We start from the raw sequence: 16,844 nt of genomic DNA on the forward strand, positions 1-16,844 counted from the left end.
CAATGTTCATCATGGCCAGAGTACATTTCTCCAAAAAGGAGCAGTGGTGGCTCAGTGGTTAAGGCTCTGGGTTACTGACCAGAAGGTCAGGGGTTCTAGCTTCAACACCACCAAGATGCCACCGTTGGGCCCTTGAGCAAGGCCTTTGACCCTGTCTGCTCCAGGGGTGCCATTACATGGCTGACCTTGCGCTCTGACCCCAGCTAAGCTGGGATATGTGAAAAAAAGAATTTCACTGTATATGTGGAAATGTATAATGCGTGGCAAAATAAAAGGCTTATAAAGGCTTCTTCACTTGCAAACTGTAGTCTGGCTTTTTTATGGCAATTTTAGAGCAGTGGTTTCTTCCTTGATGAGCAGCCTTCCAGGTTATGCCAATATAGGTCTCGTTTTACTGTGGATATAGATACTTGTTTTCTGTTTCCTCCAGCATCTTCACAAGGTCCTTTGCTGTTGTTGTGGGATTGATTTGCACTTTTTGCACCAAACTACGTTCATCTCTAGAAGAGAAAATGTGTCTCCTTCCTGTTTATACTTCAGGCATTTGAATTTGCTCCCAAGGATGAGCCAGATTGTGGAGGCCCACAATTATTTTTCTGAGGTCTTGGCTGATTTCTTTTGATTTTCCCATCATATCAATCAAAGACGCACTGAGTTTAAAGGTAGGCCTTAAAATACATCCACAGGTACACCTCCAGTTCAGTACACCTCCTATCAGAAGCTAATAGTCTAATTGCTTGACATCATTTTCTGGAATTTTCCAAGCTGCTTAAAGGCACAGTTAACTTACTGTATGTAAACTTCTAACTCACTGTAATTGTGATGTAGTCAAATAAAAGTGAAACAATCTGTCAAAATTGTTGGGAAAATTACTCATGTCATGAAGTAGATGTCCTAAATGACTTGCCAAATCTATAGTTTGCTCATATTAAATCTGTGGAGTGGTTAAAAAGTTTTAATTACTTCAACCTAAGTGTATGTAAACTTCTGACTTACACTGTATATATCAGTATTATTTGTTTATTTATTATTGAGGGAGAACATTTAGCTCTCTAGAATTTTTTTGTGCTGCAACAGAATAATACCATCATGTAGGGGGTTTTGTTAGTCTATACATTTGTGATACCCTGAGCTCTTTTCCTGCAGATTTTGACCCCAACCTTGGCATGATGACTGGTATTGCTCCAATGAACCCCATGATGCCCGGCCTTGGGATTGTGCCCCCGTCAGTTTCACAAGACATGCCCATCGTGAAGGAAATCGTCCACTGCAAGAGTTGCACTCTCTTTCCACCCAACCCCAGTGAGTGTCTCTCTCTCTCTCTCTCTCTCTCTCTCTCTCTCTCTCGCATACACACATCCTCAAACCCCTCTCCTCTAGGGCTACACAATTAATCAAAATAAAATCGAAACCACGATATGACCTTGTGCGATTTAATTAAATAAATAAATATTCTGCTCCCTTCAAAGTTTATTTGCACTGCTCTATCCAGTCTATATTAAATTAGAGCATTGTTACAGAGTTTTCAAAGTGGTTCTGTACTCTACAACTCCCTCTCATGCTTAGAGTAACAGAAGTGGTCTGAGTTCTGTTCCGTTTGCTTACGTGCGCTAAACGATTTATTTACACTAAACTGGCCCGTCCTGCATGAAGCGTTTTTTATTATTATCTGCGGAAGCAGCATCTCATTTTCCGCAAGGCACAGGTATCATAATAATATCACAGAATACAAGATGGTGTATAATTCAAACATCTTTATTAAATGATTGCTGAGCAAACAGCATTAACAGTAACACTTGTAGAGTCCAGAAACATCTCTTCATTCTCCTGTCATTTGTTTACCTCACGAGAGAGCGTGTCACCCTTATTTCACTCCTCGCGTAAACAAGTGAAAGCGGAACTAATATTACCAACATCCAACAAAATGAAAAGGAAGGAACACACATATAATAAATCTATATCAAACATTTAGTTACTATAATATAATGCATTGTAATATATACAAATTTGAAATATAATAAAATAATGAATAAAAAATAATTCAATTAAATGGGGACAATCTAACCAAAATTTTCACTTTAAATGTAATTACACAATGGGTTATCAGTTCAACTTCAGTTTGACATTAAGCATCATTCTTTAGGACTATCTTATGTACAGTAAAGAATAGTTTGTATAGGCCTACTAGTTTTTAAGGCCTAGAATAAAGAGTAACTTAAAATTATATTTTGTGTGTACTGAATTATTCAATCAACCAACATTATTTTTGACAGCAAAAACTAGGCAACAACTATGGTTTTACCAACAGGGAAATGTAGTTAACAGTGACATTGAGCAGAAAGCTTACATATAACCAGTTTTGACAGAGCTGCTGATAAAAGTTAAATGATCAGCATCGATTGATGAGATGAAAAGAAAATTGGAGATCGGTATCGGATGTTAAAATCCTGATTGGAGCATCCCTAATATTCAAGTTGACTGTTTCAAAAACTAATAATGATGATGATAAGTGGGCTGAGATCCTGCCACAAAATGGACAAAAACAGATTCACGGTGGATGGTAACATTTGAACATGAAGAAAACTTTGTTTTACTGTTTATATATCTATTTGTTTGTGGGTGAACTGAAAAAAGGTCTCAGTTTTGTTCTTTTTAAGAGGGCTCAAGTGTGAAAACCCCAGTAGCCTTTTTGCAGTTGAACATGTGGAAAACATTACCATCATAATCACAGTTCAAATCGCAATATTTTTCAAAATAATCGCATTGACTTTTTGTCCAAGTCGTACTCTCCTCTATGTTTTCCCTAATCTTATTTTTGAATACATTATATCTCACTCCATTTACCTTGTATGCAGTGATAAGCATTATATTTTACCCTCATGTATTTTAAATGATATTATTGACTTCAGCAACCTGATCCGAAATGCCGACCAAATGAAAAGACTGAAATTACTGATAAAGCTGAGACAAAACAGACAAGAGAAACTGTTCAGACTGTCAGTGGACTCCTATGAAGTCAGGGTAGATGTCATATTTAATGTGACACATATGGAAATAAGGCTGTCAGGGGAAGACGTAAAGGCTAAATCTGTTGTGAAGTCATAGGAGCCATTCACACCAAACATGTCCTTGCCCTAAAAAAGCTAGACACAATTCCACAAATGTACTGACGAGTCTTGAGATGACTTCTTAACAGTTGAAGTTCTTTTAAATTGACAAGACGTCTACAAAAACAAGGCAAAAACGGCTTGATGCAGCACAGAAACAAAATAAATAGAAGTTCTTCTAGTTCATTTAAAAAAAAAATAGAGCAGACCAACTAAAAAGCACAGTGAATGTCACATTTAAGGTGTAGTGTGTAATTTTTGTCACTGAATTGCAAATAGGCAATTTAAATATTGTTTTCAAATAGGTTTACCATTCACTACCCTGTCTGCAATTGGTCAACAACAGATATTCCCATCCCAAACTTATGTCACTGCTTGAACCATTGTTGCTATGTCAGGCTGGTCTGGTCGTTCAAATAAACAGAGCAATGTTTTGATATCACAGCATAGTCGTTGTCTATACTTTTTTAGGGAAATCAGCCTGCAAATGGCTTACTTATGGTTGCCTTTGCATATTATGCTGGGATTGGAGAAAGTATTTGAACATCAAAAAGATTACACGCCTTACCTGAAAGGTCCTAAGAGGCTTTTTTTCTCCTCTGGAATTTCTAACTATTTCACCTGTTTTCAACATTTTAGCTCATTGAATAGACATCAATCCCTCACAGCTTTGTTTTCATTTGAATCAAATTAAATATTAAACATTCCGTGTACTCTGAGTTCTATGGACTGTCTATAAAAATTCTAAAAAGACTATGATGGCCTTGGCATGCAGGGCATGTCACTTTGATGAGATGAGGATATAATTTTAAGAGCCAGCTGTCACTCAAAGCTGACAGACTATAGAAGTCCTGTATTTTTTATTTGAGAGGAGCTGTCATCCATTTGTTTGTTTACCCTTATATCCCCCTCATTCCACCAGCTGAATGAGCTCATCTAAATTCGGCTCTTGTCATAGAGAGAGAGGTCAGGCAGAACAATGAAACAGGAGGGGGCTGTCCAGTGGGAATGGGGTGAAACTCTGCCTGTAATTGGACAGTTGACCTCTAAGGAGACTGAGGTATTCTGACATGTAAAATATGCCACACAGCAAGAGGAGGGTCAGAGGAGACAAAGATTACCGGAGAGAGTTAGTATCCTTCAAACAGCAAAGCTTCCTGCCTGCTAATCACACAGTGCATGCACATCTGCAATCACAGGCTAGCTGTTCTCGTAATTGTATGGTCAGCTCACCTGCACAGTGTCTTAACCCACCTGCCTATAAGAGAGTGACAGACTGACACGCCTGCTCTGGACAGTCTAATGCTCAAACAAATGATGTTATACGTTGATTGATACCAGAACAGGAAGTACAAGAGAAGCATTCAAAACATGACATGACAACCATGATACTCAGCTAGTATCAATTCAAGGTGAATATTGGAAATGAAATCAACAACCATGAATGGAAATCTTTTAAGAAAAAAAATAAAATAATAATTTTACAAATTGAATGTGCACTACAGTATGAAAACAAAACAGAATTACAGAAAAACAACAACAATATCAACATTGCATTGCAATATCAACATCAACATTGCAATGCATTTTTATCAGTTTGTCGTATTTTAAGTTTACCAGAAGTTACCAATGAAAATATATTTTTTAATGAAATACAAAATAATTATAAAAAAATATAAAAAAGTGCTAGTTTGCAAAAGAAAGTAAACGTAACTATAAATTGCTGCAATATGAACAGAAACAATATACTGTAGAAATACAGAGAATATGTAATATCAAAAGAGAAACTAGTGACTAAGCTAAGGAAAACTTGAATAACCCTGCCTCAAGTTTATGTTAATTGAAACATGCTAACTATTTATTTTTCGTATTCTGTATTCAAGAATATTCATTTGTCTGTAAAGGAATGGGATTTTCTTTAGGAATGCGACCTTGTCATCATTCACGAGATCGATAGTTCAATTGACAACAGAGGCAACTTGCTGTATATTGATTCTAGAATCCTAGCTCGGCAACATTAAAGTATGGTTCATAAGCACGAGAAGTCACTGGAAAACCTGGTCATTCTTTCCATTCCTTCTGTGTTTGACCAGTAAAGCGTGATTGTGACAAGCTTCTTGAGGAGAAATAGAGGAAGAGGGATGTAGAACAAAGACCTACTAGTTTCTGGGGCTGAATAGAGTGGCATCAAATTGTAGAATTGTCATTTTAAGTGAAAGTGAGGTGGAAAGAGAAACTTGAAAGAGACAGCCATGCCGGTGCAGTGCTGGATGCAGTGAATGCTGTCTGATGAGATTTGGGCATATCCATAAACATGATAGTCTCTTCTCATTTCGCCCAGAAAGAACAGGCTATCATGCACATATTGTGCATTGTAACGAGTTGACTTTTTTCTGCACCAGTCCATGCAGAAGTGGATTTAATAGCTGGTGACAGCTGTGCTCTCCTGACTACGACATACAGTAATGTGGAGCAATCATTTATGGTTACTCTCACCTCAGTTGCTAGAAAAAAATCACGAAAGTCCTTGTCCCAAGGGGCAGTGATGGCTAATGCCATTTAACATAAAATTTTACAAACTGAAGCCTCTCTGCATCCCCTTATTTGTCGAAATCCTTCCATTTTGTCCATCTCCTCTGTGTTCTATTTAATCATAACCTGTATTCATTTCCTGTATACACTTCTTTTAACCAAAGTAGTAGTCCACTCTTTTCTCTCTGTCTTTTCTCATACTCTTTAACGTAAAATAAGATGGCAGATATCAGCATTTATGCCATAATGTATGTCATTTATCAGTGTGTTTTAAAGGGCAGCACCATTTTTTTGATTGGTGCTGTTTTTAAAACATATGGGCTTAATTCAGCTCATAGAACCTCTGCCTCAAAAGGATAACCAGAAAGCCAAGCTTAAATCTTTCTTTGCAAAAAGAATATATAAAACAGCGCTGACTACCACACCTGGAGTCGCATGTTCGAATCCAGGGTGTGCTGAGTGACTCCAGTCAGTCTTCCTAAACAACCAATTTGCTCAGTTGCTAGGGTGGATAGAGTCACGTTGGGTTAACCTCCTCATGGTCTCTATAATGTGGATTTTGCTCTCGTTGGGCACGTGGTGAGTTGTGCATGCATGCCATGTCTCTGTGGTAACGCACTCAAGCTACTTGATAAGATGCGCAGATCGACGCTCTCAGACGCGGAGGCAACTGAGATTCATCCTCCGACACCTGGATTGAGGCGAGTCATTACGCCACCAAGGGGACTTTAGAGCGCATTCCAAATTGGGGAGAAAAGGGGAGAAAAAAAGAATATATTAAACAGAAAGTTTTTAATATGCAATGTCCCCAAAAATATTCATGTGCATTAGATATCAAAACATCAAACCAAGTGGCCTCTGTGATTTTCCTTTAAAATAAATGCCTCTTGTTTTGATATGTTTTGATATCTAAAGCAATGACATCCATAGACTTTTACCTGAAGTGTCTGAATACTTTTTTTGACATCACTGTAACTGTAAAGCTTTCATGTAAACATTGGTACTGTCAACTGATATGAGTCTTTCAGTGCATGCTGCTTATATCTGGAGATATACAGTATGTAGAAGGTTTGATTTAATGTTAGCAAAAACAGATATACATTAAAAAAAAAATTTGTTTACACACTATTTACTAAAAAATCTATGGAACAAAAATATATTTTGACCACTGTTGGGTAAGTAACTTGAAGTAATTAATTGCAAATGACCAATTAATACTATAATGTTGCAATCAGATTACTTACTTTACTGATTTGTTCATTGAAAATGTGACCACATTACTAATTATTTTTAGGTTATATTCTAAAGCACTTATCACAGAAAAGCTTTTGTTTTTCTGCTAAACGAATTCAAAATAATGTCTATATTTCCTCCTTGTTCAAATGTTAGGGGGCACACACACTTCAGGTGTCACAAAACGCAAACAGATGTACATATTATCATAATTCATGCTTTAAATACGTTTTAATATTATTTTAGGACTATGTGTAACCCAAGTAAAATGATTAAAAGTAATTGAAAGACAGTAGCTGTAATCTGATTACAATAATTTATATTAAATACATGTAATGTGCTACACTACTGTTTGTACTCCAAATAATTAGATTACATTAATTCATTTCTTTGTTAACAAGACTGCGGGTAGATTTTGGGACTGACTCCCCCTGAAGGAGGAGAAAATACTGGCCAAGCAATCACCATTATCATCTAATGCCGATCTCAAAATCACGAAACATCATTCTATTGCTAGGTATTTTGAACCAGAACCTCCCATGTTACATTATAATTAGTTGGGCATGTAAAAAAAATAGAGGTTTCTATAATTAACGATACTGTAGCTTGTAAGTGTGTGTCAAAGGCTGCATTATCTGCTCTACAATGTAATTCAGAAAAGACACTCACAGCAATGGAATGAACCTGTCCTGTCCTGGATTTGAATCCTGCTGCAGAGCTACTTTACCAGCAACTTCAGTGCTGCTCCAAACCTTCCCAATCTAGTCTTATTCTGCAGCTCTACAAAGCCTCAGCTTGACTTTACTCTATCTCTGCATCACCACTGGCACCCCATTTCAGCCTACTGAGGTTAATAAATGGCCATCGACCAGTTTTCACTCTCTGTCATTTGAAAAGGCCTGGCTTTCTGAAAGACAGCACCGAAGTTCTCAGAGAATGAGAGGGAGAGAGAGCCCAAGCATGGCTAATATAATCTGTTTTCTATTCAGAACCTGGAATCCCACAGATCGCATGAAAGGATAGCAAGGATTCAGTGCCCATTTTGTAAATACACCTGCCACCATCGGGCCAATCTGCATATGCTGCCTTTCACTGGCTTCTAAACCAACAGCCTTGCCCAAGTCTGTGCCTGACCTTTATATACTGCAAACTCTCTTCATCCAAGATTTGGACACCCTAAATTGGGAGCATTGTCACTCTACTTCTGCATCTGGAAGCCTTAGTTTGCCCAGAGCTCTGCCAGTCAGGCCTGTTTCCTCACCTCTACCCACTCCTGACACACATCATGTGGGACCTCTATATGCGTACCAGTCTATGCTAGCGGAGGCCTTTAACTTCAGTCAAACTCACTGCTGCTTAAAATAAATATTATCTGTCTCAAAACCTAGCAAGCTGCCTACCTAGAAAGTATGTTTGGGCATCATATGCACTTTAAATAATTCAAATTGAATCTAGACAGCATTTTTGGATGCCATAGTAAAGTTAAAACTTTCAGATCAAACCTAGACAGCATTGTTGGACATCAGTGGCATGTTAAAATTTTAAAATCAAACATTGACAGAATTTTTGGATATAATAGACATGTTTGAATCAAACCTAGAATGCATTTTCGGTATCATAGACATGTTCAAATCAAACCTAGACAGAATTTTTTATCATCATAGTGTCGTGATACAAGTAGGACCCAAACTCAGGAGTAAAAATGTAACAATGTTTAATGAGTGAAAAATTCAGGTAAATTATGAAAAAATATGAATTAGCACAAACAATGGAACAGAGCCCACCTAGCCAGTCTGGAATTCAGACATTTAGCAGAATGAATGTATTCAAGGTTTTAATGATCGATCCAGATGAAAGGTACCCCAGACCCCTCTAAAAATTGTGCCATTCCTCCAAGGCTATCTTGATAGCCAGCAGCTAATGATTACCAGTATCATATTTTCATTCAGTGGGAGAAAGATGATGGCAGTAAAAGGCGCATGGATGCATTTTGTCATCAGAGAGACTTCGTTGGGAGAGTACCGCACCTACCCCCACATCCAACGCAATCACCTCTACCACAAACTGAAGAGAAGGTTTCTGCCATTTTGGCAGAGGTGAGACAAGTCAGAGGTGCAGCTAGTTGGCTGTAATTGCGAATAATATGCTGGTAGAAATTGGCAAAACCCAGGAATCGTTGCAGGGCCTTCCGAGAATCCGGGGTTGGCCAATCCACTACAGCCTTCTACCTGAATTCCCTTGGGTGACACATTGAATCCCAGAAAGTTTACAGATCGAAAGTGGAACTCACACTTCTCAGCCTTGACATACAGCCCATTCTCTAGCAGCCGTTGGAGCACTCTCCTAACGTGCTGAACATGTTCCTGGAGAGAATGGGAAAACATCAAAATGCCATCCAGGTAGACAAAAATAAACTGATCAACTATATCTCTACATCATAAACTATAGCCTGGAAGACTGCAGGGGCGTTGGCTAGACCAAAAGGCATCACCAATATTTCAAAGTGACCCCTAGGGGTGTTAAAAGCAGTCTTCCACTCATCGCCCTCCCTTATGCGGACCAATTTTGTGAAAAAGTTGGCTCCCTGCAGACACTTGAACGCCGAAGACATCAATGGCAACGGGTAAGTGTTCTTCACCGTGATGTCATTCAGCTTACGATAGTCAATACAGGGATGAAGGGAACCATCCTTCTTATCCACGAAAAAGAACCCCGCGCCAGCAGGGGAAGAAGAGGGCCAAATGATCTTAGCTGCCAGAGAATCGGAAATATAGTTCTCCATAGCCTCCCTCTCAGGAGCTGAAAGCAAGTATAAACCTAGGGGGGTATAAAATTAGGGGGACACGTACCTGACTTAAGCTCTATAATGCAATCATAGGGACAATGCAGAGGAAGAGAAACAGCACAGGACTTGCTGAACACCTCTCTCAGGTCATGGTACTCCACAGAAAACATCCACCGGCTCATCCTGCAACACAGAACAAGACACAGGGGAAGGTGCAGACAAAAGACAAACAGAATGATAATAAGTGCTCCTAGCCAAAATTTTGTTTCTGGACCAGTCGATGTGAGGATAACCAGGTCATGACAGGAATGATGAAGGATATCCCACTGCAGCCATACCGGAAGGAGAGTAGATGAAGAGGGTTTTCTATCCCTCTCCTCCTGGGTCAACCGAGCTCTGCCCACCTGCATGGGTTCTCCTCCTGATGACTGGCTGATCACACCTTGAAGACAAGTACTCCTTGGTGGCGGAGAGACACTGGGAGTGTGCACTGGACGAGAAGCTAGTGCCATGCGTCAGCGACGTGGAAGGCGTGAGGTCACTCGGAATGGCGAAGTCAACTAACTCATCAAAGGTCTTGGGTAAGTCCACAGCGTAAATCTCGTCTATGATGCGATCAGCCAACCCATGCAGGAATAAGTCCCACTGCGCCTGCTCGTTCCAGTTACAGATGGCTGCCAATGTGCAAAACTCAATGGAGTAATCAGAGACAGACAAAGTTACCTTGTCGTAGTTCCGCTAATACTCGAGCAGCCTCTTTGCCATGTGCCGAATGGTCGAAGACTTTCAGTAGCTCACTGGAAAATGACTGGAATGAGGAGCAACAAGGATGTTTCTGATCCCACACCGCCATACCCCAAAGGCAAGCTCGGCATGACAGTAATGAGACGAGATGGGAGAATATGAAGGTGGAGGACTCTGATGGCGGCAGCTGCATCAAGGAGAGAGGTAATATATATTCCCAGGAGTAAGATGATGGCGACTGGAGCAGAGGGTACAGAGGTGAGTAATCTGGTGAATGGAGGTGATGGTAATGGCTGGAGCACATGGAAAAAAGGGAAAATATCCAGACTAGAACAATACAGAGAGATGCGCGAGAACACGAGTTAACAAAGCACACAACAAGAGTACGATCCGATACTGAACTCACACAAAAGGGCTACTTATAAGGGAAAGAGCAGATAGTGTGCAGGTGCTGAGCTAATCAATCAGCGGCTGGTAATGAGCGTTGCTGGGCAACGCTGCCGCGTGATTAACTCTGCATCAACAACACGAGGGAGACGGACAGAAACAAACCAACAGAATGAATCCTCCCATGACACAAAGGCGTGTTTGAATACTCACATTAAAACAAGACAGCATTTTTTGTCATCATAGAAATGTTAAAATCGAGCCTAGACACATTTTGTTGGACTTCATTGTTTTTAGAATGTTGGAATTGAGCCTTGACAGCATTTTTGGGCATCTTAGATTGTCTAGATAGACAGCTCACTATTTCACTTTGAGACATATTTGTATGCCCAGAAATGTCTTGAAGCTTTCTATGATGCCTAAAAATCGAAACCAAATGTTTGAACACAACTAAGATGCCCAAAAACACTCAAATGTTTAAACGTTGTTGGCTTTTTTGAGCTTTGAGACTTGTAGAAGTATACAGAATGACTGAAACATGTCAGACTTGCACATAGTAGCATGCTTGTTTGGATAACTGTTTACACTTCTTTCATCTGGCTGTTTGCATCTCACTGGGACTGAAGAAGTTTGTTTTTGATGATTTACATTATGCACATATGTCTGTCTTCAGTGACAAAGTCAGCGCTGGGCATTTTCCTCACTTCTTGTTCCTCACACACGTTCGCGCACCCACTTTCCTATCAACTTCTCTCCATGGTACGGTTGTCATCTCAACTGTGTATGTGTGCTTGAGCAAATGTGTGTGCAAGATGGAGATAGGGGAAGAGCACAAGATACACCTGCGGCTGTCTTCATTTTAGCTGATTAGTGTTAAGCTTGTTGACGACTGTCTCCCATTTGAGTGCTTGCAGCGCTGGAGGTACACAGTGCCCTCCTGCATTTATGTTCCAGACCCTCCTGTGTCATTTTAACTCACTCTTCAAAGAAACGCCTTAGACAGTACAGGATATTCAGCCACAGATTCTTGCGATGAGCATTGGTTTGTGAAATAATAGGCCTTGATTTCATCTCTGTTCGGTTTCCACTTTGAGACATTTAGTTACTGGAGAAACTCTCTTAACCTGTCTCAATCAATCCATCTTCGATCAGCTGCATTGTTGTATGCAGTTCCACATCGTCATCTTGAAGTGACAATGGAAACAAATCAACTAACGGCTGTCATGAAACTTATGAAATGGTGTACTTTGCCAAACTTTATCCCACACTGTGAACATAAAAACTAAAAGTGGGTGTATTTGATTTAGAAAAGTTCAGAGGTATCATGCTCTTTCATGTGCAGCTTCTAAAGCAAACATCATTTCTTTTTTTTATAAATGTATCAAAGAAGAAACTTTCAAGAGACTACTAATGTCAAACCAAAATGTTTCATGAGCGTTTGATAAGTTAAACATTTGCTCACATGGGCCAGAAACCAATATTTTTGTTACAGATCTTTGTAGAAAGAGACAAAACTACTTGTCCCTGAGTGAACCTCATTGATTGCAGTTAAGCTATAACCCTCAGTCTCTGCTCCTCTGATGTCTGCTCCCATTCCATGAAATCTATGAGAAAAAACAATCCCATTCGTGTCAGTATTCAGCACTCATAGTGTGCCACACATTCTCGGGATTCCAGGTATAGTGCATACATTTTTGCTACATCCGTGCAAATATTTCTACCTGTTAAAGTAGTTCACCAAAAATAAATATTTTATAATCATATTCTCACCCATGTGCTGTTGTATTTTCTTAGCAACACAATAGAGGAATTGTTTTGAAGAATCTTTGCACAGCTCTTGCCATACAATAATAGCTCACAGTGACCACAGCTTTTAAGCCCTGTGCAAACTGTTCAATTTTGGTGGCATTTTTGCGGCATTGCCTAATTTTCATGGTTTCTTTTATAAATTGGGTGGTAAAACAACTCTGACAATACATGCAAATAAATGAGACCATCAGTGGGTACAATTCATTATTAATGAATTTCCCTTTGAGTGACTTCCAGAGTTACAGTAGTTGGGGAATTATCAGACAGATATTTACAGATATTTAGATATTTCATTATTTTTATGCTTGATAACCACGTTCGTAGACTGTACTGAAAATAAATATCACACCTTGTTATTCACAGCCTGTGACTGACATCTGAATCTTCTTGGTCCAGATGCTTGGCTTACGGTTTTGCATGAAAGCTATACATGTATATTTCCGCTAGCGTCATGACAGACAATGACAAAGTATGGCTTATTATATTCGTTTCCCCTGACAGGAACTGACATAAACATAAAGCTCATCATGATCCACCACAATAAACAGGAGTTAGTGGAATGCGGGTGATGATGGATGGTGAGTGTTTAGGGGCAGCGGTGGGGTCTATAGAGTTATTTACAGTGACTGGCTTACAACCAAATATGCCTGAACTGCTTTGACTCCTCTGTTTGGACCCCCAATCAGGCCCGTAGTTGCCCCTAAGTCTCGGCAGGTGCTTCCTTCCTTTTGGATGGCTTTGCACTTGTTATCCAGATTTTTAACAGGTGTCGGTTTGGTTTGCTCAATTTATTTTTTTATTCATTGTTAAAGTGGTTTATCAAGGGGAAATTTGCTTTGTGATTAGCTTTCTACCGTTGTGTACTGGTGCAAAATTAATCAAAGACCTTCCACAAGAAATTATGCCAGTCAGAGATGTGGTTTATCTGTCAGCGTACATATCCTCTTAACACATTGAATCGTGGTGCTCGTACAGCGATGCAAGTTCAAGTCTGGCTCAAGTAATTTCGCGTTTTCAATCCCCTTCTTACCCTCAGTCCTTTCCTGTTCACACTACTAAAGCTAACAAAAATAAGATTGATACCACCCTTTTAAGTTGTGTCAACACTATAATCGCTTATATTGTACCTTGGCATATGTTTCTGTCAGCCTGATCAATGGGATTTATCATATTTCAAATTATAATGGTCTTCAATTTGAACCACAGTGTTTTAGATTAGAAGTGGATAATGAATCATTTTAATGCCAAGGTCATAAGAAAAATCAGCGATTGATTTAGTCCTGTCTGTTTCATTTTTTTCATACGTGGCATTTAAATCTAATAATGAGCTATAGACTTGATGTGATCGCAGGCAGTGGGAAAAATATCAATGAAAGTAGAGGTGGTAGTTAATCTTCTTGTGTGCTTCTGTTCTTCAAAGACCTTCCTCCTCCTGCCACCAGAGAGAGACCCCCTGGCTGTAAGACAGTGTTTGTGGGCGGTTTGCCAGAGAACGCCACAGAGCAGCTCATTGTGGAGGTGTTTGAACAGTGTGGAAGCATCATCGCCATTCGAAAGAGCAAGAAGAACTTTTGTCACATCCGGTTTGCTGAGGAGCACACAGTGGACAAGGCCCTCTTCCTGTCAGGTACAGATGGTACTGTAGTGACAACACAGCACTGGACCAATTGGGCAAGTGATTATTCCGAGCCATTGGGTCACCCCTTATTGTTGAGCCCTGTTCTTTTTTTATATATATATATTTGTTTATTTTCATTATGGATGTATTAAGCTGTGAATCTTTCGGTTAACAACAGCTCTGAAATTTGTACTTCGTAGATTTGTTGATTATACAACTAATCTTTCACATCGTCATAAATGAGAGAAGAAAAAACTATAAATTAAGGCTTGCGCTCCTGTCCTCGTCTCTATATGATTTAGAATGATTTCAGTTTACCTTTTACCTAATGGAAATGAGGGCCTTGAGTCTACATGTTCTCTCTTGACTTGATGGATTGATGCAGAATTAATTAGATGGGCGGGGCTTCCACACATCACTCAGGGAGCTCAAGAGTGCTAACGACTGTCACAGGCTATCGAGAGCCCCTGACAAAAGAGGTAAATAAGAAGACAAGCGTCGTCGCCTAGTAATAAAATTCTGCCTTTGAACACTGGATATCAATCACGGGTCAGCCCGGAAACCGCCTCGACAGCAGTCACATGACCTGCTGCGGTCCCCTTCTCTTATCTCGGCTTCCCAGTGACAAGTCGAGTCACATCTTAAATCAGTCTTTGTATGCAAATGCTGGGATGTACATCGTGGCCACAGAAAGCAAATTTTATGTGCCGGCCGCTGCAATAATACCTTTTCCATTATTCATACGTATATGAGTGTTGCTCTCTCAGTGAAAAGTGAGCGACATTGGAACAACGGCCCATATATTTTGTGGCCTCGTGACGGAGCTCTGCAGGCCTTTCCATAAATAATGGTGCTCATTTCTAACGTGAACACTGTGTAAAATATTTAAAAGCATCTGGGGGCCGTAAAGTAGAGATGGAGAGGCAGAAGTAAACTATGACGCTCTCTCTCACTGTCTCATTTCTATTGATACGGCCATCTGGGGATATACATTGTCCTTAAAAACACTTTTCAGAGCTCACTCTTATGTACTCAGAACATCACAGAATTCACCAGAGTGTCTTACAGGTACTGCTTGGTCATTTGTCAAGATACTTTTCTGTTCAATTTTCTTTTTTATGCTGAAATATAAACCCTGCTACAGGAAAATCTCTTTCTCTTTGTTTATTAGTATCACAAGCCCAGATTATTCCCATACTTCATGGATTTTCTTTGCTCATTAGAGTTTTATGTCTCATCTCTCCTATCGCAGTGCACATTTGGGAATTTTTATAGATGTATCATAAACAAATAGGCATGGGTTTGCTCAAATCTGCCAAAACACACGTTAGAAAGAGTACATACGAGAGGGAGAGTGTCAGAGTGTGTGTGTGTGTGGGGGGCATCACAAGGGCATAATACCCTTGTAATTACAAGGGTATTATGCTATAAATGTGGTTTATGAGAACATTTCTAGTGTCCCAATAATTCAAATTGCTTAAAAAACATACAGAAAATGCAGAAAGTTTTTTGTGTTTAGCTTTAGGGGTGGGGTTAGGGTTAAGGGTTAACTCTATATTTCGTACAATATAAAAATTATTATGTCTATGGAGAGTACCACACCGACATGCGTGTATGTGTGTGCGTGCGTGCGTGTGTCACTTTGTCACTTGTGACTTTATGAATCAGTATAGTGTGAATGTGAAGTTTATCTCATAACATTCTTATGGTTTATAGTGAATGTTCAACATTCTGTTTTTGTGTTTCTGTCTGTCTCTCATTCCCTTTCCCTTTCTCCTTTCCTGTCCTTTATTTTTACTTTTACTGTCCCCTTTTTCTTTTTCTCTTTACATTTCCTTTTTTCTGTTCCCTTTCAATTTCCTTCCCCTTCCTTTCCCTCTTTTCCTCTCATCTAGGTTATAGAGTAAGGCTGGGATCAAGCACAGATAAGAAGGACACAGGCCGGCTGCATGTAGATTTTGCTCAGGCCAGAGATGACCTGTACGAATGGGAGTGCAGACAGCGCATGCTAGCCAGGGAAGAGAGGCACCGGCGCAGGATAGAGGAAGACCGCATGCGGCCACCTTCGCCACCCCCCATCGTCCATTACTCCGAGCATGAATGCAGCCAGCTAGGAGAGAAACTCAAAGGTGGGACACATGACACGTTATTCTCCTGTTTTGTAGAGAATTCAATTCAAAAACTGAAGAATTAAAAAATTCTTCCCCATGTATGTGAAAAGGCTGGTACAGTCAGTGTATCTGTTGGCTGGCTGTGTCTAAATGCTATTTGTCTCTTTTGAGTTTGATGTTCCGTGTCTTTTAATGGAAACCATCTGTTTAGTGACTGCATCTTGATCCTCTGTCTCGGGAGAGAGAGCGCAATAGGGAGAGGTTTTTTAGATTGAATCAGTTGAAATTAGCATTGTTTCCTTTATATTCGACTTTTCCATGTAACAGTTTATAGGCAGTGTGTATGTAGTTTAGCTCACTTTGCAGTGGTTACAGATTAATTGTTTCTTATGATCAAGTAAAAAGGAAGATATTATACAGTGTTTTGGTGACTTTTTGTGCTTTTTAATGTAGAAAATTATAGAAAATATCAACAACATCTTCATGTTGGAATTTTTAGCTAGTTCAGGCCCCTCTGT

At 39.6% G+C, this 16,844-nt stretch overlaps 1 protein-coding gene across 4 annotated transcripts in view; it reads left to right on the forward strand.

Moving 5' to 3' along the window:
• LOC127663308 (ecto-NOX disulfide-thiol exchanger 2-like) overlaps positions 1 to 16,844 on the forward strand; it is a 239,206-nt gene that overhangs the window by 181,396 nt on the left and 40,966 nt on the right. For all 4 annotated transcript variants that reach the window (XM_052154829.1, XM_052154831.1, XM_052154830.1 and 1 more), the window contains 3 exons: positions 1,147 to 1,302; positions 14,018 to 14,224; positions 16,111 to 16,344. In XM_052154829.1, coding sequence (XP_052010789.1) covers positions 1,147 to 1,302; positions 14,018 to 14,224; positions 16,111 to 16,344 — 597 coding nt within the window. The remainder of the gene's footprint in view (positions 1 to 1,146; positions 1,303 to 14,017; positions 14,225 to 16,110; positions 16,345 to 16,844) is intronic.

Source organism: Xyrauchen texanus, chromosome 23 (genome assembly GCF_025860055.1).
Source record: "Xyrauchen texanus isolate HMW12.3.18 chromosome 23, RBS_HiC_50CHRs, whole genome shotgun sequence".
NCBI classification, from domain to species: domain Eukaryota; kingdom Metazoa; phylum Chordata; class Actinopteri; order Cypriniformes; family Catostomidae; genus Xyrauchen; species Xyrauchen texanus.